General features: G+C 41.6%; 1 protein-coding gene across 1 annotated transcript in view; it reads left to right on the top strand.

The window, feature by feature from the left end:
* Positions 1-3,718: 3,718 nt before the first annotated feature.
* The window catches only part of ZIM2 (zinc finger imprinted 2), a 35,623-nt gene continuing 15,799 nt past the window's right edge, over positions 3,719-23,542 (top strand). Inside the window, exons 1-5 of the mRNA XM_078359617.1 lie at positions 3,719-3,731; positions 8,002-8,229; positions 14,297-14,376; positions 18,864-18,990; positions 21,425-21,517. Coding sequence (XP_078215743.1) covers positions 3,719-3,731; positions 8,002-8,229; positions 14,297-14,376; positions 18,864-18,990; positions 21,425-21,517 — 541 coding nt within the window. The remainder of the gene's footprint in view (positions 3,732-8,001; positions 8,230-14,296; positions 14,377-18,863; positions 18,991-21,424; positions 21,518-23,542) is intronic.

The following is a 23,542-nucleotide window of genomic DNA, read 5'->3' as shown; positions in this document are numbered from 1 at the left end:
TTGATCATTCTGTGACAAGAGGCATCAGCGTAGGTCAGGGTAGGAGGGTCGGGACTTTTTAAGGATGCATTTCCTAAATAATGTGTTACAGAAGTTTGTAAAGGAAGGGAATGAAGTGGGTGTCATTAGGGGTTGCTTGACCAATCCTTATACTCGGGCAGTTCCTTCCTCCACCCCACACCCAGTTGAAGGAGTAACTAAGTTCCCCTACTGCTATGCTTATTCTGTTAGACTTGACCTCTCCCTGGTATCTATCACTTGATTGGTGCCCATAGGTTTCCTGTCCCTGTGTCCAGTCAGATTCAAAAGAGACTGAGAGCTACCTAGGTGGTTATATGGGTTGGGGCTAGAAGGAAATAAACCATAAAGCCAGAGGGAATCTTGGTTTCTGGTGCCTCACCTACCCTAGTGCCTTGTGGAGTCTGGCTGAACTGCCTGCACTTGGGTTGTTTTTACATGGTTAATCCATTTTTTGACAAACCTCTCAAGGATTAGTGGCTGTTGAATCTAAACACTGTTAGGGATCAGAACATTGCAGGGTAAAGAGCAATTAACATATGCTGTCTGGGCTAGCCAGCTCAAGGAATTTAAGTCACTCCTTCCCTAGAAAGGCACAAGTGAGAAAGAAGCCAGGACTGGTACTATATCTGTATACCAGGCAGACAGCTGGTAGCAGATTGATCGTGCCAAGCCCTTTAAACCAGAGAGAGGGCAATCTCGTAGTCTCATGGAATAGAAATTCATTCTGGGCTTAGATTTTTCTTTTCCTTCCCACTAGCCTCTCATGAATGTCTGCCAACTTACTGCATGCCTCATACCACTTACATGCCATATGTAGTGGCAAGGAGGAGCATGGAAAAAGTCTGGGGAGACTACTCTCAAGCAAAGTAGTTCAAGAAGATTCCCCAGGATAATTGCATGGTTTCTATAACAAAGCCAGAGGGTGAATTGTCCAGGATAGCTCTTCTGTATGCCCAACATCCTTTTAGTAACAGCACACTGCATGGGTTTGGTGAACTATCCTGCCCCTGTTCCTTCCAGTCACCATCTCTGTCCCTCCCTCATCCCAGCAAAGGGATAATTACATGGTTTGGGGTAGACCAGTCAGACTTCCTCACCCAAGAATTTGAATCTTCAGCAGAGCAATACTTGGATAGAAGATGTTCAAAGCTGAGTCATTCTTACAGGTACACTGAGAAGAGACTGCCTATTATTTCCCCCTATTGAGATTAGTGAGTCTTCCCTGATTTCTGTCCTACTAGAAGGACTGATTGTTAACTCTTTACTCACTATTTTAAGCTACACAAGATTATTCCAATAAGAATCAGTTTCTGGCTTAGCCCTTGTGACCTAATCACCTCCTAAAGGCCCCACCTCTTAATACTATTGGGCTGGGGTTTGAACATCAACATAAGTGTTTTGTGGGGACACAGACATTCAGACCACAGCAGTATGTATGGGGAGAAAGGCAGTTGCAAAAACAACTAATTATCTCCCAATACACATTCTCCTGTTCTTCCTAAATGTTGACTGGTTATGTGGCTATTTAGAATAAGTAAATATTTTCTGAGCCTTCCTTGCAGCTAGATGTAGGCATGTGACTAACATCTGGCCCATGAGATAAGCACGGTAAAGGTATGTGTCATTTCCAGGTCACAACCAGCCTTCTACTCTCTCTTTCCCCTTCCCTACAAGCTGGAATGTAGATGTGGTGGTAGGAACTGGAGCAACCATCTTGGATCAAGAGATGGAAGCCATGTATTGAAGATGTTAGAGTAATCAGTTAAGAGTTTATGTTTGATGATTCTTGACTACCTATCTGGGCTTTTACATGAGAAATAAACATCTGTCATATTTAAGCATCTATTAATTGGGGGCTCTTCATTACATGAATGAAACAAATATCTAAATAAATCAAAGCCTTAAATAATGACCACTCAAATAGGTGAATCCACTGTTAATAGGCCCTGTTCATCTTTTTTCTATTTGGACCATCTGCCTCTGTGAGGCACCTGGGAGGGACCTGTCCCCTTCCCCCTCCCTTAAGACATGGAGGATCCAGTGATCCTCCCCCTTACAGAGGGCATGTTGGTTTGGTCCTAGTCCCTTAGGTCTTTTGGATCCTTTCTGTTAGTTAGGGGACCAAAGATCACTCACTGGAGCTGTGGTACTCTATGGATAGGTATCCTGTGAGTTATCTGGCCAGTACTCGAGGGCAACAGCCAGTCAGTGGGCTTGCCATTTGTCCTCTCTGTCTTCTTTCTGGTCCTTCTCCCTATCCCAGTTGTTAGACACCTTACTGGCCAGGTCTACTAGTCTTGAGATGGGAGCATTGAGTTCTAATTTTACTTTTTGGAGCTTATGTCTAATGTCTGCTGTGCTCTGAGAGCTAAAATAAGATTGTCTCTTCTCTCTGGGCTTGGTCCACTTCCTCCCTAGCCTTTTTTTGAGAACAGAGGTATTTTTCTGTTTCACTGAAGAGAATATTAAAAGGGACTGGACATGTGCCCAATTGAGGTCATGGGTCTGAAAATATTCTGAATGAGATTTTTAAACCCTTCAGGATCTTCCCTTAGTCCTTCAGAATGAGACTTTCAGTTAAAAACCTATAAAACTGTGAAGGGAAAATGTACAGCAACCATTTCTCTTACCCCACTGGGAGATTGCTGGAAGGGGCATCATAGAGTAAGGCTGGTAAATGCCCCACTCTGGGTACTGGCTGGCTGAGTCCCTGAGAGGAGTCTGAAGGTGATTGGTAGAAAGGGAGTGTGTTGCCTGCAGAGGCCACTGAGGATAAGGGAGCTGTAGGTAGAAGATTATAGAATTAAAAATCAAAGCTTTTAATAATTTCATTAATAGTAAATTAATATCATAAAGAAACCTTGTTTTAATGTAGACAACCAATCACAGAAAGACTTATGAATAATTTCTCATTAATTGTAGCCAACTTAATCATATACAAAATTTCTTTGATAAATTTTCTTCCACAGACTTTATCATGACTTACACAGATCATCTATAACATGCTTAGACCTTTTGATTTGTTCTATAAGACCTCTTTTAAAATAATCGGTTATTTTATTTTAGGACAAAACTTCACCATATGAAATTGTTTTCTTATATGAAATTATTTTCTTTTCTTACCAAAAATACACGTTTATATCTAAAAATCTTTTATCTCTCTCTTTCTCTTAGTTACTGTTTCCTTTCTACCATTTTAAATAAATCATTTTAAATAACCTCTAAACTACATAAAATTATCGTTTTCTCAATAAGAATACAAATCACATAATTATATTATTCTTAAATTTTAGTGAAAACTCAGGAGGCAATAAATGTTGAACTGTTTATCAGATGTTAGCATTTTATAGCTGAAACCATTCTATAACTTTTAGAAACTTTTTTTAATTTTATAATCCCTTTTTAATTGGAAATGACCCAACATCTAATGAGCGTTTGTTATTCAATTCACAATAATTACAACATTTTAATTACATGAAAAGATTGTCTACAGGCATTTTTCCCATTTATATGTACCTAGTTCTTTTTTTTTTTAAGGATTCTTTCTTTTTTACTGTGAGGTCAAATTTACATACATCAAAACATACAATTATTAAAGATATTATTCAATGAGTTTTGGGAAAATATGTACACCTGAGTAACTCAAATCTCTATTAACAAATATACAAAACAACATTATCAATCCCCAAATTCCCATATGCTCCTCATCAGTAAGTCTCCTACTCTGTCTCCTTAGAGGCAACCCTTAATTCATTTTCACCATACATTAGTTTGGCTTGTTGTAGAATTAGCATAAATAGAATGACACAGTATGCATTCTTTATGTAACTCTTCTTTCACTTAGAATGTTTTTCTATATTCATCCATTTTGTTGCATGTTTAGACAATTTGTTCCATTTTTGCTGAATCATATTCTATCATATCAATCTACCATACTTTGGTTATTTGTTTTTCTATTGATTGATACCTGGGCTGTTTCCACGTTTTATAATACTTAAAAATGAAATCACCAGATCATGTAGTAGGTACATGTGTAGGGTTTTTAAAATTTTCTGCTTTTGAGGTTAGGGGTACATGTGCAGGTTGTGTAGGTTTGTTACATAGGTAAGCATGTGCCACGGTGGTTTGCTGCACAGATCATCCCATCCCTAGGTATTAAGTCCAGCATCCATTAGCTATTCTTGATGCTCTCCCTCCCACTCCACACCCTGCAACAGGCCCCAGTATGTATTTTTCCCCACCATGTATCCATGTGTTCTAATCATCCAGCTCCCACTTATAAGTGAGAACATGTGGTATTTGCTTTTCTGTTCCTGCAATAGTTTGCTGAGGATAATGGCTTCCAGTTCCATCCAGATCCCTGGAAAAGACATTTTGCAATGAACATGCACATGTATCTTTATAATAGAATGATTTATATTCCTCTGGGTTTATACCCAGTAATGAGATTGCCTCTGGGTCTTTGAGGAATCACCACAATGGTAGAACCAATTTACACTCCCACCAACAGTATAAAATCATTCATTTTTCTCCACAACCTTGCTATCATCTATTGTTTTTGACTTTTTATTAATAGCTATTCTGACTGGTGTGAAATGGTATCTCATGTGGTTTTCATTTGCATTTCTCTAATGAGCCGTGGTGTCGAGCTTTTTAAAAATATGTTTCTTGGCCACATAAATGTCTTCTTTTGAGAAATGTCTGTCCATGTCCTTTGCCCATGTTTTAATGGTTTTTTTTTTTTTCTTGTAAATTTGTTTAAGCACCTTGTAGATGCTGGATATGAGACTTTTGTCAGACGAATGTATTGCAAAACTTTTCTCCCATGCTGTAGGTTGTCTGTTCACTCTGATGATAGTTTCATTTGCTGTGAAGAAGCTCTTTAGTTTAGATAGATCCCATGTGTCAATTTTTGCTTTTGTTGCTAGTGCTTTTGGCGTCTTTGTCATGAAATCTTTGTCTGTTCCTATGTCTTTAATGGTATTGCCTATATTTTCTTCTAGGGTTTTTATAGTTTGGGTTTTTACATTTAGGTTTTTAATCCATCTTGAGTTGATTTTTGTATATGGTATAAGGAGGGGCTCCAGTTTCAGTTTTCTGCATTTGGCTAACCAGCTCTCCCAACACCATTTATTAAATAGGGACTCCTTTCCTCATTGCATGTTTTTGTCACATGCACACACACACACACACACACACACACACACACGAAGATCCAAAAGCTTTTACCTCAGAATTTTAGCCATGAGATAGCAATACAAACTTACCATTGTATAAAGATAGCTGGATGCAAATTATTTCTAAGAAAATTGGAAACTGTTCACACGGCTAAACTCTGTTTGCCCTGATAGGTAACTCAGTGAAAGCTGTGGACCAAAATTTTTGGTAAAGCCGTTTTCATGGCGGTTTTGATTGTAAAAATTTTTTTTCATTTTTTTCTTCAGTTTCAAACAAGTTTCCACTGTTTCCATTTCAGTGAGACCATACATAGTAAGTGTCATTTCAGCACCAGCATATTTAAAGCCAGCAGAGAAGAAAATAGAGGGAGATATAGAGCTTTAGAAGACTCTGCTTAACTCTGTAGTAGCAGGTTAACCATCTGAGCTCTAAATTTTCCTTACTCTGCACAAAACCAGTATTGACCATTGCAATCTGGCATCTCTGGTGTCTTATTGAGGCCAGGTGGGCATCCCTGGCACCCTGTCTCAGGTAGTCTCCCATAGGTACATTAAGGTCATCATGGAGATTCCTTCCAATCCACACAAAGTGGTCCCTTAACCTCAAAGCCTCTGAATCATCCTTTTAGTAAAGCAGCCAAGGCCTCGTTGCCTTTAGGGCCTCAGGGAGGAGGAAGAGGAGGAGGAAGAGGAGGGGGGGAGAAGGAGGAGGAGAAGAAGAAAGGCATTTTCAAGAAGGGAGAATTTCAAGTTCCTTCAATTCACGAAAATTGGCATGTAGGAGATTTTCACAGGCATAAGGGAACAAACGCTAAGAGGAATAAACAGAGAGAAATAGAGAAGAACACACACATATAAAATACTTGCTGGTAGGTCACTTCCTGGTTCTGTAGTCTACACTGTCAACCCTTCATTTCCTCTCTCACCTTTCTAAGGACAGTTTTCTTTACATCAATATGATAATAAATTTTGTCATGCTTTCAGCTCACCCTCACATAGTCACAGCTTAGTTGTTATTATTAATTATTATTATTATTATTTGAGACAGATTCTCACTGTTGCCCAGGCTTAAGTGCAGTGGCACTATCTCAGCTCACTGCAGCTTCCTCCCAGGTTCAAGCTGTTCTCCTGCCTCAGCCTTCTGAGTAGCTGGGACTACAAGCCCGTGCCACCACACCCAGCTAATTTTTGTTTGTTTGTTTTAAATATTTTTAGTAGAGATGGGGTTTCACCATGTTAATTAGGCTGGTCTCAAACTCCTGACCACAGGTTATCTGCCTGCCTCGGCCTCCCAAAGTGCTGGGATTACAGGCATGAGCCACCATGCCTGGCAAGGCACCATTCCCAGGCTCTTTAAATCAATAGAATAATAAATGTTGTCATGCTTTCAGCTCACCCTCACGTAGTCACAGCTTAGTTTAGTCTTTACGTACACAAGACCCTAAAAACTTAAAACAAAGATGGTGCCTTCCTCTGCTTGCTTCTGACCGTGCCCTGCTCTGTTCCGGAATAGCTTCTAATAAATTTGCTTCTAATAAAGTCACACACCATGCTGTGTGACTTGCCTTGAATTCCTTCCTGTGCAAGATCCAAGAACCCTCTTTTGAGGTCTGGATCAAGACCCTTTTCTGGCAGCACATTCATTTGCCTGCTCATCCTTGGCATATGGTCAGCCTCCCCACCCCGCCCTCCCCACCACCTGGGGGTCCTTTATGGGACTCACTGAGCTAGCCAGCTTCTTGCCAGTGGGTGAGCAGCCAGAGCGGAAGCTTTGCTCAGTCATTCCTGGGCTAGAGGACCCATTCTCTGTGCAGCGGGGATCAGCCTGCAGTTTGAGGTTGGGGCATGAGTGGGACCAAGCTGCAGCAGTGGCATCCAACTTCAGGGGCGCCACTGTTCTGTCACTCCAGCCTGGGTGACAGAGTGAGACATCATCTCTAACAGAGTCAAAAAATGAAAAAAAAAAAAATTTGGAAGAAAATTCCATCAAGTTCCAAAAACCACAGATTTGCCATGTGTGCTGAGTACTGTCCAATCCACAAGAATGGAGTGACGTGTAGGTAGTGCACTGGGTAATGTAAGTAATTAGAGATGATTTAAAGTATGCAGAAGCACGAGCATAGGTTATATGCAGATACAGTGCCATTTTACGTGAGTCTTCAGCGTCCACAAAATTTGATATCCTGGGGTCCTGAAACCAATCCCCCAGGAATAGCAGGAGGCCTTACACACACATATACACATACATATACATACTTTATTTTTATTTTATTTTTTTGAGATGGAGTTTTGCTCTTGTTACCCAGGCTGGAGTGCAATGGCGCGATCTCAGCTCACCGCAACCTCCGCCTCCTGGGTTCAGGCAATTCTCCTGCCTCAGCCTCCTGAGTAGCTGGGATTACAGGCACGCGCCACCATGCCCAGCTAATTTTTGTATTTTTAGTAGAGACGGGGTTTCACCATGTTGACCAGGATGGTCTCGATCTGTTGACCTCGTGATCCACCCGCCTCGGCCTCCCAAAGTGCTGGGATTACAGGCTTGAGCCACCGCGCCCGGCCCACATATACATACTTTCTACAGGTATGAAGAAACTTTAGTAGGACACTTTAGACACGCTACAGTGGTTACCTATGTTTTGGGGGTAAACTTTTGATGGATGGTGCACACGTGGTGTGAGGGAGGATTTGGACCGACTACCACTTATTTTCAAATTTTTGAAATTACCTAGTCTATGATTTCTTTGATTTTGCCATTTATCCCCAAGTTGTAAGCAGTAGATTAACTGTCCAAAACTTAGATAAGGCATTGGTTTTAAGGATGTGGGTCACAGGAGCGCCCTCCCACGCTCCTCGCCGTCGCAGCGCTGCCCTCGTGTCTCACGGGGCACTCGGGCCCGGGAGCAGCTGCAGGGCCTCAGCCCGCGCCCCGCTGAGCGCACGCGCAAACCAGCCACGGCGCATGCGCCGCCGATCCTGCCCTCAGGCCGAGCGTGCAGCCCTTTCAGTCAGGCGGGGCCGGCGGGAGTGCGAGGTGAGTCTGCGGGGCCCAGGGCGGGACAGCCCAGCCAGGCGCCCGGGCGGGACCGGGTCACGGTGGCCGCGAGCGCGCGTGAGGGCGTGTTGGGCCCCTGTCGGGTGCTTGTGGTGGAAAAGCCACCCCAGAGGCGAGGGCTGCGTCCGAGCACCCGAAAATCGCCGCCCCTGCGGGGAGGGACCCCGGACGGCCCTGTGGAGTGGGTGGGGGCCTGGAGCGCACCCCGAGGCCGGAGGCTGAGGCCTGAGAATCGCTGGAGCCCAGGAGGCGGGGGCTGCAGGGGACCAAGATCCTGCCCGGGCGGCTGAGGAAGACTCTGCCTCAAAAATAAATAAATAAATAATAAATAAATAAATAAATACATAAATAATAAATAAATACAGGCCTCAGTGGAAGGAAGCACAGAGGACAGGAACAATTTGTAATTGGCTTGTAAATATGAAACAAAAAGAAGTCTTATTAATCAAAAGAAATGTAAAATTAAAGAATTAAAAAAAAAATATATATATATATATATTTTTTTTTTTTGAGACGGAGTTTCGCTCTTGTTACCCAGGCTGGAGTGCAATGGCGCGATCTCGGCCCACCGCAACCTCCGCCTCCTGGGTTCAGGCAATTCTCCTGCCTCAGCCTCCTGAGTAGCTGGGATTACAGGCACGCGCCACCACGCCCAGCTAATTTTTGTATTTTTAGTAGAGACGGTGTTTCACCATGTTGACCAGGATGGTCTCGATCTCTTGACCTCTTGATCCACGCGCCTCGGCCTCCCAAAGTGCTGGGATTACAGGCGTGAGCCACCGCGTCCGGCCAAAACTATATTTTTAAGTCTGTCTAATTAACAGCTGATTTTGAGGGGTGGTGATGCTCTTGATTGGCAGAACCAGTGACATAATTTGCAGGGCTTAGTGCAAAATGAAAAAGCGGGGCTCCTTGTCCCCAAAACTGAAAAGTTTCAAGAGAGTGACAGTAAGGCATTAAACTAGGCCTATGGGCTTTGTGAGAATGGGCCCCTTGTGACTGCCCTGATTACAAGCCGTGAAGCTGCTCTGTTGCTTGTCAGATGGACTGAGTGTGATTTGTAATCTTACATATTGAGTTTGGAAGAAGTTGGTAGAAGCCTTTAAAAAGAAAATTTGGCAGATTGTGTCAATAACTTTTTCTAAAAAAGTTCATGCCTTTTGTCTAGGTAATTTTACTTTGCGGAATATATCCTAGAAGGGAGATATCAGAGATGGGAACAAATACTTCATTTCAGTGATGTTCATTACATTATGATTTATAATGATTTATAATCATAATGTAATGAACATTTACAAAAATAAATGCTTTCAAATAGAAAAACTGTTAAATTATAGAAATAAAAGGTGTAAGTTTTAGTGAAGAGAAGAAAAGAAAAAAATGTTTCCCCCAAGTGGCATCGTTGTTCGTGGTTCTTTAGAGTGAGTATAGCCTTTATGGAGGAAAAGTATGTTTTATTTCTCTGATTTCAGAAGAAATGAAGGTTTGTTGTAGAACATTTGAAGCTAGAAAATAGTTTTGAGAGAGAGTACAAAGTCACCTACAAAAGTCACTTACTGCTCATAAGTAAACTGCTGGTGCAGTGTTTTGATTTACCACCTTTTCTGGGCTTTGTATGGTGAAGCATGTATTGTTATGTACAGGTATTTTTCCACCTGATATTATGACCTAGATGTTTTCCTACAACTATAATACAGCTAAAAAATGTTTAGCAAAATATACATACGAAAAGGGCACAAACCACAAATTTGTAGCTCAGTTTTCAGAAACTGAATACACTGTGTCCACATCATGAGTTTTCAGATTAAGAAATAGAACATTCCTAGCTTTCCAGAAGCCTTCATGCCTGGTACCAGTCATTACCACCCTTCCCCAAACAGCAACCACTATTCTGACTTCTAGCACGTTAGGTTTTGCCTATTTTGACCTTTATATAAATGGAATCATACAATATGGACCTTTTTTTGAGCCTGGTTTCTTTAATTCAACAGCAATGTACATTCATATTTTCTGTTTAGCACTGCAGTATACAAATATATCATCCTACTGTGTCTCTGTCTCCTTCCCGACACTTGGTATTATCTGACTTCTTCATTTTGAACATTTTGGAGGGTGTATAGTTATATCCTATTGTCGTTTAATTCCTATATCTCTGCTTGTTTTGTGTTGATTGGCTATTTAGCTGTCATCTTTGGGTAATACTTGTTCAGATCACCTTCAGTCCACTGTCCAGTCATAACCGTGCAGGCTAGTTGTCTCTCTAATTTCTGCAGGTCCTTAGGTCTTTGTATCCTTTTATCTGATACAGGTCTGCCCACCGTCTTCCACAGCATTGTGTTCTAGAGCAGCCTGCCTTTAAGAGTAGCTGTTTCCTGCAAAGGACCAGGGTGTAAAGACGCCACATGTGATAGGGGTTTCGGATATCTCGAGGAATCCCTACATCTTTTATGTGCATGGTCAAGAGGATAAACTAGAAACAGAGACACTGAAAGTTTCTCATCAAAAGTTGGGGACTGTCAGTGAATGGGCCTCATCAAGCTGTGAGCCAAATCCAGGAGCTCTGTTGGCAATGGGCGCAGCCAGAGATCCACACCAAGGAGTACATGATAGAGCAACTATCTGTATCTGATAGAAACTGCTGGCACAGTTTCTGAGCACCCTGCCAGAGGAGCTTCAGACGTGGGGCAGGTCAAAACAGCCCAAGAATAGCAAGGAGGCAGGAACCATGGTGGCAGACTTTATTCCGGCATGTGAGAAGGAAGGTGAGAAGGAGGAAGCCACTGGCTGCTTCTGTTTATTGAATATCTGCTGTATGCCTGGCATGTAATAGGAGCTGAATGCAAATTTGCTGAGTGAATGAATGAAACAATGAATTTTATACATTCAGTCTGATCTGCCTAATGTCATGTGAGATGAAAGAAATTTGGGATTTGGGGTTTTTTTTAAGTTTTATTTTAGGTTTGGGGGTGCATTTGCAGGTTTATTACATGAGTATATTAGGTGATGCTGAAGTTCCAGCTTCTAGTGATTCTGTCACCCAGGTAGTGGACATAGTACTGGACAGGCAGTTTTTCAACCTTTGCCCTCCTTCCTCATTACCTTCTTTCGGAATTCCCCGTGTTGACTGTTCCCATCTTAGTGTCCATGTAGTTTAAACCCAGTGTTTAGCTCCCCCTTATAAGTGGAAACATGTAGTATTTGGTTTTCTTTTTCTAGTTAATTTGCTTAGGATAATGGCTTCCAGCTGTACCTATGTGGCTGCAGAGGACATGATTTCATTGTTTTTTACAGCTGTGTGGGTTTGGCTTTTGCTTTTAACATTTACTATTTCTCTGAGTATATCAGCTTCGTTCACCTTCCCCTCACATTTCTCATCCAGCGCAAACCTTAGTTTCAACACAAAACAACACACACAATACAAAAACAAAATCTCCTGGGATTGCTTGTGGCATTACTATATTAGGTATAAATTTGGAAAAAATTGTCTTTACATTATTTAGTCTTTCTATTCAACAACAAGAATGATTAGCTAAATTTTATGCAAGGGGGCATAAAATGTGGGAGATATAATGCCTGGAAGTTCAACTTTTGCCAAAACTTGACAGATATCTTAGAAACTCAAGTTATTAGATTAGAGTTAAGGAAACATTTCAAGAATGAGAGAAGAAAGCCACTGGGTCCTTATAGTCCTTTGAAGAAAACAGTACTAACTAAAAATGAAGTCTTGTTTGGGGCATGTATATAGCAAGGGAACAATGAATATAAACACGAGACCTCAGACCATGCTTATCTCTGGAGGGAGGACTGGAGCATGCACATGAAAGAAGCACACAGGCAGATGTAAGTTATTGGGAATGTTCTAGTTTTGGGTTGGATAGTAAATTCACAGGTCTTAGTTATACTTAAAAATATAAACAGATGGATTTAAAATAACCATGAAGGCTCTGCATGGCTCAATTAAGATAGCACATCATGAACTAGGGATTATGATTAATCCCATTCTGTGCTCCCACATTCCTTAAAAGAGTTTTGTAAATGCTAATAATGAACACTTGAGCACTTAGAATGCTTTCATTATTATCATAGGTGTCCTTACATATTAATTCATTTTCCTCTATTAATAGCTCTGTGAAATAGGCATTACCTTCGTTTTGTAGACCAGGAGACAGAGGCATAAAGAGGTTGAGTAAGACCATGGTTCCACAATTTATATTAATAATTGGCAGTCAGGATTCAGACTTAGGCTGCTGGTGCCAGCATCTACTCTTAATCATGGTGTTACAGTGAGTGCCTCATATGGATATAGTGGGTGTTATCCAGGGGCTAAAAACTTGGCCAGTGGCACTGAGTTATTGATGAAGCTAGAGTTCAGTGAGAAGGAAAGAGAGTTCCCTAGGGTACCAGAAAGAAACAACAGATTAATGAAGGGTACACCCAGAAAAGAGAATATATAAGCAAGAAAGGCCATCAAACTTAAGGCTCCTGGAGTGAAGGTGGTGTTTGGATTAATGAGTGACCAATGAGTGAAAAATATATAGGAAAGGCTTAATCCTAAGAGCTGCCATTTACCAAAAATACTACCGTGTGCTTTACATATGTAATGTTTAATCCTAAGAGCTGCCATTTACCAAAAATACTACCGTGTGCTTTACATATGTAATGTTTAATCCTAAGAGCTGCCATTTACCAAAAATACTACCGTGTGCCTTACATATGTAATATTTAATCCTAAGAGCTGCCATTTACCAAAAATACTACCGTGTGCCTTACATATGTAATGTTTAATCCTAAGAGCTGCCATTTACCAAAAATACTACCGTGTGCCTTACATATGTAATATTTAATCCTAAGAGCTGCCATTTACCAAAAATACTACCGTGTGCCTTACATATGTAATGTTTAATCCTTACAAGAGCCCTTAGAGGTGTAGTATACTCCCCTTATCTGAGGGGCGTACATTCTAATACCCCCAGGTCAAGAGATCAAGACCATCCTAGTCAACATGGTGAAACCCTGTCTCTACTAAAAATACAAAAATTAGCTGGGCATGGTGGCGCGTGCCTATAATCCCAGCTACTCAGGAGGCTGAAGCAGGAGAATTGCCTGAACCCAGGAGGCGGAGGTTGCGGTGAGCCGAGATCGCGCCATTGCACTCCAGCCTGGGTAACAAGAGCGAAACTCCGTCTCAAAAAAAAAAAAAAAGAAAAGAAAATGTGAATAGTATCAAATCATGTGTATACTCTGTGTTTTCCTCTACATAAATACCCGTGATGAAGTTTAATTTATCAGTTAGGCCCAGTAAGATATTAACAACAACTAGTTCTGGAATAGAACAATTATAACAGTACGTCAGCATCACTCTTCTTGTGCTTTGGAGGCATTACTAAGTAAAATGAGGGTTACATGACCACAGGCACTGCAATACCGTGACAGTTGATCTGATGACCAAGACAGCTAGTAAGTGTTAACAGGTAGCTAGTGTATACAGAGTGGATACCCTGGACAAAGGGATGCTACATGTCCCAGATGGGACAGAGCGAGAAAGTGTGAGATTTTATCACCAGAATGGCACACAATTTATAACATACAAATTGTATATTTCTGGAATTTTCCATTATTAAATGGAAAATTTTGATCCCCAGTTGACCCTGGGTAACTGGAAGTGCAGAAAGCAAAACCTCAGATAAGCGGGGAATACTGTATAGGTATTGTCATTATTTCTGCTTTCCAGTTGAGAAACAGAGATTCTGTGGTGATCTTGATTGGACAGTGAGGCCCGAAATGACTGATAGAGAGGGAGCTTTTACTGTATGTTGAAGGCTGTGGGAGCCATTGAAGCATTTAGAGCTGGGCAGTAACCAGAGCTCACTTTTGGAACTTGTTATATTGAGTTCAGAAATGATTTCTATCTTTCTCACCGTAGGAACTCTAGAACTGCTGTTCCTTCCCATGGCAGGGCAGGGTGGCATGAGGGTGGCAGGCCACTGTGTCTGTCAGCGCTGCCAGACAGGGCTTAATTCCATGGCTGTTCCTCCCTCCCTTCTAGGCTTCCTTGCTCATGACTCTGTCCCTGCAGAAGAGAGGAACACAGAGATGGTAGACAGTCCACCATCTGCTAGGTCCCAGGTGAGTCGGGCTTTCTTCTGACGTGATTAGCAAATACGGGGATCTTACTCTGCTCATTTTTGGACTTCCTTATTTAATTAAACCATTTTGGACTTCCTCATTTCCTTTAGGTTTTTATATAACTATCACTTCGCTGGGCCTTTTCTTCTGGCTACTCTGTTTCCTTCTGATTCTTTTCTTTTTCTTAATTCTCCAAGAAAAATCCTTCTGATTCTTTTATCCTCCTTCCATGCCTTACTTTTCTCTGTTGTACTTATCACCATCCCACATACTGTATATTTAATATTTTTCCGCTTTTCTTGTCCTTTGAATTATTGTTTATTTTTTAGTATTCCATTTTATTCCAAAAAATCCTTATGTGGTTTGCATTATTATCGTACCCCTTTTTGTAGATGAGGGAGTGGAGGCAGAAAGTCTAAGTAATATGCTGAAGGTTACAGAGCTGTTAAATCATACACCTAAGATATAAACCCGCAGTCTGGCTTTTGGGTCCACAACCCTAACCACTTAGTTATTGCTGCCTAATGTGGTACTGTTACTCCAGCGCACGCTGGTCAGATTTAGCAAGTATACACAACACCCAATTTAATTTAAATTTTAGATAAACCATGAATAAATTTTTCATGTAAGTATGAATGAAGTTTTAGCATATTAAGTTGAAACAACAATTTTTTGCATAAATATGCAATGTTTAATATTTAAGACATATGCAAAAAAACTATTTGCTGTTTATCTGAAATTCAGAACTTTTAAATGTTAATTATACTTTATGTTTGTATATTAAGAATTTCAAGCTAGGCATGGTGGCTCATACCTGTAACCCCAGACTTTTGGGAGGCCAAGGTGGGAGGATCACCTGAGGACAGGAGTTCCAGACCAGCCTGGCTAACATGGTGAAACCCGTCTCTACTAAAAATACAAAAATTAGCTGGGCATGGTGGCACATGCCTGTAATCACAGCTACTCCGGAGGCTGAGGTGGGAGAATCACTTGAACCTGGGAGACAAAGGTTGCAGTGAGCCAAGATCACATCACCGCACTCCAGCCTGAGCTGCAGAGTGAGACTCTATCTCAAAAAACAAACAAGCAAAACAATAACAAACAGTACAGAACTCTTCTAATTTTTTTAATTGGAATCCACAAAACCAGTTAATAATGACATTTCCTAATTTTTTGGTTATGGTAGCAAATACAAATTTTTAAAAAAGGATAAAAGGACCACATGAGTCAAATAAACACATCTGAAGGTGCTGGGCAGCCAGTATATGAGCCCTAATTTAATCTGTTGTTGCTTGATTTGCATAGAAAGTTCTAGAAAGTTTCAATTAAAATGCAAAAGATGTATATTAATAAAATGGGTATCGTAGTATTATGTAATCTTCTGATATCTGCCTTTTTATTTTTATAGTATCAAAAGATTTTATGTGTTTTATTATAAAATTTTAGAATGTAAATAACTTTAGGATAATGTGGTGGATCTCTTTATTTTAAAGATGAGACAATGAGAATTAAAGATTAATTAGCCCATATCTCACAACTAGCTAATACAAGAACTCAAGACTCTTTATTCCAGTGTAGGTTTGTTCCCATGATTTTCTCTAATAGTTAGAAAGGTTGAGATGGAAAAAATAAAAGTAGGATGGTCAATGGAGAATTTACAGTAGGGAAACATTTGGGAACAGTAAGAGAGCAGTCTTAAAAATGCTCTGACTACCACATGACCACCGTAGTTTAAATATGCACTGTGACTGGGAAATTATGACTGACCATACAGTGTTTCTTACTTGAATTAAATACCTTTTCTACAACCAAATTCAATTTTCTTAAAATAAATCAGGTGACATTTCTCTTTCAGCAATCTTTTTTTTTTTTAGACAGAGTCTCGTTCTGTTGCCAGGCGCCAGGCTGGAGTGCAGTGGCACGATCTGGGCTCACTGCAACCTCCGCCTGCCGGGTTCAAGCAATTCTCCTGACTCATCATCCCGAGCAGCTGGGACTACAGGCGTGCACCACCTCGCCCAGCTACTTTTTGTATTTTTTAGTAGAGACGAGGTTTTACTATGTTGCCCAGGATGATTTCGGTCTCTTGACCTTGTGATCCGCCTGCCTCGGCCTCCCAAAGTGCTGGGATTACAGGCATGGGCCACTGCGCCTGGCCTTTTTTATCTAATAATATTTATTATCCATTCTATTCAAGGCATAGTAGCATATTAACTGTATTAGTTAAGTAAAATAAAGCACAAGAAAAAAGGTTGTGAAAAACTGAGATTGCTCTCTATTCTAAGTATTTTGAGTCAGGCTCCTTTGAGAAACTCGGAATTTTTCCCTTCCGGAAAGGTGCACACGCACTACGAAGCTCAGCCCTAAGAAGCCATGGTTGCCAGGTTAAGACCCCCGCCTAACAATGTACCTTTGGTTTTGAATCATTTTTTTCATTGCCAAAGTACAACTAGAAGCAATAGAAAAGTTCATTAGCTGCTATAACATTTTGAGCAAAATGGCTAGCAAGTTACGATTCTTAATTTTTGTCATTATCTGTGTATAAAGACTGTTTATTGGATTAGCATATTTGAGTGGGGAGATCCTGTGCATTTTCTCATACATGTTACAATTTTCCAGTTGGTAGACATTCAGATTTGCTAAGGAAGCTAAGTATCCTGTTGCCTTAGGACAACCTTAGATTTGAAGATGTCAGTCTATGTTTTATTTTTTAACTCTTATTTTAGAATCAGGGCATACACATGTAGGTTTGTTACAGAGGTGTATTGTTACTTTTGTTTTAGAATCAGGGCATACATACACATGTAGGTTTGTCACAGAGATGTATTGCACGATCCTAAGGTGTGGAGCATGAATGGATCTGTCACTCAGGTAGTAAGCACAGTACCCAACAGGTGGCTTCTTCCAACCCTCCCTCCACTCCCTCCCTGCCTTCTCCTGTATTCCCTAGTGTCTGTTGTTCCCTTTTTAATGACTGTATATACAGTTTTTAGCTCCCACTTGTAAGGGAGAACATGGTATTTGGTTTTCTATTTCTGCGTTAGTTCACTTAGAATAATGGTTTCTGGTTGCGTCTGCATTGCTGCAGAGGACATGGTTTTGCTCTTTTTTTGTTGCTGCATGATATTCAATGGTGTATACATGCCTCATTTTCTTTATCCAATCCATTATAAATGGACATTTGGGTTGATTCCATGTCTTTGCCACTGTGAGCAGTGCTGTGATGAACGTACGGGTGCATGTGTCTTTTTGGTAGGATGGCTTATTTTCCTTTGGGTGTATGGCACCTGCCTTTTAAATTCAACTTAGTTTACCAAGATCGTTGTATATAACTGTGGTTAACTGGTTTCCATTGCTGGAATCTCTTCCACTGTATGACTATACTGTGTTCATCTCTTCTGCTGTTAGTGAATGTTTGGGTTATTTCCAGATAATTTGGATGTTACAAACAATGCTATTATAAACATGCTCATCCATGTTTATAAGACACATATTATAAACATGAGCAAATGTACCTCGGAATAGAATTTTCAGGTCCAGTGGAGAGTAGAAGAATGGTTACCAGAGGCTGGGAAGGGTAGTAGAGGGTTGAGGGGAGGTGGAGATGGTTAATGGGTACAAAAAAAAAAAATAGAATGAGTAAGACCTACTATTGGTAACACAATAGGGAGTCTATAGTAAATAATAACTTAAGTGTACGTTTTAAAACAACTTAAAGAGTATAATTGGATTATTTGTAACTCAAAGGGTAAATGCCTGAGGGGATGAACACCCCACTCCCCATGATGTGCTTATGCCACATTGCCTGCCTGTATGAAAGCATCTCATGTACCCTGTAAGTATACACAAGTAAGATGTGCCCACAAAAATTTTTGAAAATTGAGTAAAGAATTTCTAGGTCAAAACTGTTTTTCCAATTTGCATTTCCCTTAGCATCTCCAGTGGATCCATGTTTTATATAGTAGTTGGTATTGTCACACTTCTTAATTTTTACTCAATACTCAATTGAATGGGTATAAAATGGTATTTTGTCATTTTGATTTTCATTTCCTTGTCTATTAATAAGATTGAGTATTTCTTCATGTCATGAGAACTTTGTTTTACAGATGGGACTCTGCGACTTAACCTACCCAAACTCACAAAGAACCAGAGCCAGGACTCTGATTCCTAAGGCTGAGATACACTGCTGAGTTTTTAAGTATTTGCATGCTTGCATTCTTTCTCGATAAAGTGGCTTAAAAGGATATTTTCCCTCCAACTCAAATAGGTAGTAACTAGCAACAGGAACTGTTACAGTAGTGTTCCCGCTTCTCTCAGACTCAGAAGGATGCAGTGCCAGGTGCCTGTGGCTCTGGATTAGAGCACTCGGAAGCCCTCTGCTGGTCTGAATGCCTGAATCATGTTGAGTCTCCTCTAATCAGGTTCTTTCTCCCGCTCTGGAATAGCTCTTGGACTTGGAACACATACGAGCATTTCTGCTGTTTCAGGAGCTGGTGACCTTCAAGGATGTGGTCGTGCACTTCAGCCTGGAGGAATTACGGTCCCTCAGTGCTGCTCAGAGAAGCCTCTACCGGGAGGTGACCCTGGAGAATTACCGGAACCTGGTCTCCCTGGGTAAGTACACCTTCTCCACAGGACTGCGTTTCTTCCTGCTAGGGCAGTGGCCCTCAACTCCTCTGTGTCCTCTCATCAGTGATGTCAGCGAGTCTCAACCCAGGTCAGAGGCAATATTTTAATATTTGAACATCAAATTCATTGTTAATTATAAAATAGCTAACATTTACTGAGCACTAAACATGTGTCAGGCACTGGTGTAAGTCTTTTACGTGTTTCCCCTCCTTGAATCCTCTCACAAGTCCGATGAGTGGGAGGTATGCTTATTGTTGTTGTTATTATTGACATTTTTAACGTGGAGGAAACTGAGTCATTGAAAGGTTAAATTACTTGTCAAAAGCTGGGACTTAACCCCAAGCAGATTGACTGCAGAATCTGGTCTCTTAAACTCTGATGTGCTACCTGACAGGGGTTTGCTCCAGCAGTTCTCAGCACAATGGAGGGCTTGAAATGATGTTTTGTGAATGAGTGAAGAAATTGCTAAAAATTCCAGGAGCTCCAAAGACTCCTACTGGCTTGAGGTTTAAGAATCAGAGCTTGCCGATCTCTCTTTACATCCAGAGGCAAAATTGTTTTACCTGTTCTCACAGGTGATGTTGAAAGTAAAAAGTAAAAAGCTATGTTGCCGCTGCCAAGATCCTTTTTCAGTGGCTTTTTTTGGGGGCTTGAGGTCCCCTGAAAAACAGAATCTAAAACAAACACTGTTCAACTGGCAGTAACTTTGTGAAGTCAGAGACCTAATGGGAAGACACACGCATCCTGTCTCAAACCCGGCCCGGGGCGCACACTTTGAACTCTGGTACTTGTCGGTTACAAGGAAGTATGTTTTCCAACATCTCTTACACTCTTCTCTAGCTAACCACGTTTTATGAATTAAAATAGAGGGAATAGTATCAAAATGGAGGAAATAAATCAATCGTGTCATTTCAGCTCTTACACAGTGAACTGGAGGCATTCTGTCTCTTGAGCCCCTGGCTTCTCTAACACTGAAGGTTTTGTGTTAATAGAGATCTTACATATCACCTGGGACATTGCCTTCCCACGTGTGGAATGAGCACTTGGGCTAAACAGAAGGTTCTTTTAGGTAGCACATGGACAGCATGACATAATCCTTCCGTCTGTTGGTGAGAAAGAACTTCTAATTTTCTTTCAAGCCTTATGATTGTGTCAAGTAAAGAATATCAGTTTAATGTTGGCATGTCTCTCTTAGCAAAGAGAGAGCAGCAAACCCTCAGTGTTAGATAGGCAGCAGAAGCTAGCTAGCACTCAGTAACCTTACTTTCTGTTATATTTATCATGACGTTACCTTCCATTTGTGTGTGTGTGTGACATTGGTTTCCATCTACAGGGTTGATATAAAGCTTCCATTGAAAATAAGCATATTGGCTGGGTGCAGAGGTTTATGCCTGTAATCCCAGCACTTTGGGAGGCTGAGGCAGGTGGTTCATTTGAGGTCAGGAGCAAGACCAGCCTGGCCAACATGGTGAAACCCCATCTCTACTAAAAATATGAAAAATTAGCTGGGCGTGATGGCAGGTGCCTGTAGTCCCAGCTACTTGGGAAGCTGAGGCAGAAGAATCACTTGAACCCAGGAGGCAGAGGTTGCAGTGAGCCGAGATTGCACCACTGCACTCCAGCATGGGCAACAGAGTGAAACTCCATCTCAAAAAAAAAAAAAAGAAGGAAGGAAGGAAAGAAAATAAGCATATTTAAGTTAAAATGAAAGGTGATCTAAAGAAAAACATTAAACAAATACTGAATACGAGTATAAATGGCACATAGAAGTGCCAGAATACTCATTCATTGACTTGTCAGCAAACTCAGAGGCACAAGGTCTGGTATAGGCATTGGGGTTACAGAATAGATGACAGTTCCCCTTCTCAAGGGTATTACGTTTGAGCGGAGAGAGTCAGGCAGTAAACAGATAGTTTGGCATGCAAACGGTAGAAGTTTGGGAAACAAGGAACTGAGGGAGGGGGAAGAACAGCATTTCAAGACAAGGGGGCAGTGGATGTTACCACAGGAGGGAAAAGAACCAAATGACTTTTTCAGCAGCTACAGCAGATTCTTAGTGCTGAAGTCTGGAGCTCAACACACTGCCCTCGTGCCCTCTTTGTAGTCTTCACAGCAGTTTTTCAGCCTTGGCACTCTTGACGTGGGGCCAGAGCACTCAGGTTCTAGGGTGTTCAGCAGCACCCCTGCCTCCAGCCGTTCTAGACACCAGGAAGCCCTCCCCCTGCTCCCACAGTTCTGACAACCAAAGGTTATCTCCACACATTCTAAATGTCCTTTAGGAGATAAAGTCTCTGAAGGCTGGAAATAGGCTTCATGCTGCTCCTGTGAAAGTTTGTTCCTTCCTTAGTATCCCAGAGTCTTTGGGACCCAGTGTTGGGAGTTACTGAACCCCTGAGTTCTGAGTCTTCCTCTCCAACAGGGTACCGCTTCTCTAAACCTGACATTATCTCACGCCTGGAAAAGGAGGAATCACGTGCAGTGGAAACAGACAGCAATGCAGTGATTTGTCAAGGTGGGTAGTGACGGGGAAGCCCAGGGTGGAGGAGTCAGGACCAGGAAATGCTAGTCAGGGAGCTTTCTTCAAAGCCTGCCTGGGCCAGGGAGAAGGCTGGTGGGTGCTCTCACCTCAGGGGCTCTTTCTCCTCAGTGCTCCCCTTAATCTCCTTTCTGAAGCTCATCTCTTCCTGCAACATAAGTTCCTCTCCTGCTCAGCTCCAGGAGGCCAGTGTCCTTTTTCACTTGTGTTCTAGCCCTTCCAGTCACTCACACCTTTCTCCTTGCAGCTAGAAATCATAGATCTCTCTTCTTTAACTGAGACAAGCAAAAAACCTGGGCCTGATACCACTTGTCTTTCTCACTGCCCTCCCGCTCTCCCTCACATCAGCTCCTCAGACTTGTTGACACCCAGAGGCTCCCTTCCCTTTGCTTCTTAACCTCCATATCTAGTTTCCATCCCTCTCCTTCTGCCAACACAGACACACATATATGCTCTTTTTTGAAACTTCTTCCACAAAAGGTCCCCACTAGCATCCTTATGGTTCTAGAATGACAAGAATGTTCTAGACTTGACCTCTCCCAAACTCTATGGCTCCAACCTAATAACGTCCGCCATCTTCCTGAAATTCCCTTCTTTGCATTGGGTCACCATGTGCATCAGCTAGGATCACTGTTGTCCTTCAGTTGTCGTTAACGGAGAACCCACATCCAAACTGGCTGAAGTCACAGAGGGATTATTAGCCTGTAATACTGATCAGTGGGCTGTATTCAGGGACCCAGGGAAGTCATCAGAGACCTAGTTTCATTTTCTCCTTCTACTCTGCCTCTAACTTTGACAATAAATCCTAGATCCATTGTTTTTGTTCCTGTACAAAGAAGGAGCAAGAAAGAGCTGGTGTGCCCAAGAAGCATTCCAGAGAGAGAGGACGCATCTTTTCCAGAAGCCCTTGACATACTCTCCCGATTTTTCATTGTTCCATGTTGGGTTACATTCCTTTCCTGAGCCAGCAGCTGTGTCCCATACAGTGCTAATTGATACAGCCCTCCTCCACCTTTCTCTGTGAGTGGAAAAGTGGATGTCCAAACAAAACCCAATAAGTTACCAGAAAGACTCCTGTTTCTTTCATTGTTTTTTCCTCTTTGCCTTCTCTAGTTTGTTCATTCATTCAGTCATGCATAGATATTTATCAGGCTTCTCTTGTGGGCCAGGTACTGTCCTAGCATCTGTGGATATATACTAATGAACAAGACAGACAAATCTCTTCATTCACAGAGCTTGCATTCTAATGAGAGAGGTCGTTTTTAAAAGTAGTCAAATAATAACTGAGTGTAAAGCGGCTAGAGAGTGAGATATGGGAGGTTGCTTAAGAGGGACTAGTCAGAGAAGGCCTCACCATGGAAGATGTGAATGAGATGAGGGGCTGACCCATGTGGAAATCTTAAGGAAGAGTGTAATAGGCAGGGCAAACTGTACATGCAAGGACCCTGACATGGGAATGAGGTTGGGTGTTCCAAAACCAGGAAGAATGGCAATATGGTCTGAGTTCAGTGGAGGGTGGATGATGAGACCGCTCAGAGAGTCAAGGGCCAGCCCACTTAGGGATATGTTAAAGAATTTTGGGATAAGTGAGATGCGAAGATGGTGGGAAGTTTTGAGTAGGGGAATGAGGTGGTGGTGTTCGCATTTTAGAACTTTGCTGTCCAATGTGGTAGACAGTAGGCACATGTGGCTACTTACCTTTACACTAGTAAGCATTACATAGAATTTAAAATTTAGTTCCTCAGTTACATAAGCCACATTGCAAGTATTTGATAGCACACATGGCTAATGGCTACTGTGCTGGACAGCAAATATGTATATAATTTCCATCGTCACTGGGAGTTCTGCTGGGCAGTGTTATTCTAGAAAGATCCATCTGGCTGTTCTATGGAGAACTGGCTTTAAGAGGAAAAGCCAGAGAAACCAGTTCAGGAGGCCATTGAATTCCATCAGGCTAAAGATAATGGAGGCTGAGGCTGTGGTTGTAGAGGAGTCAGGTTT

This window comes from Callithrix jacchus, chromosome 22 (genome assembly GCF_049354715.1).
Source record: "Callithrix jacchus isolate 240 chromosome 22, calJac240_pri, whole genome shotgun sequence".
NCBI lineage: Eukaryota > Metazoa > Chordata > Mammalia > Primates > Cebidae > Callithrix > Callithrix jacchus.
Note: the sequence above shows the minus strand (reverse complement) of the source record. Positions and strands in the feature narration are given on the sequence as shown.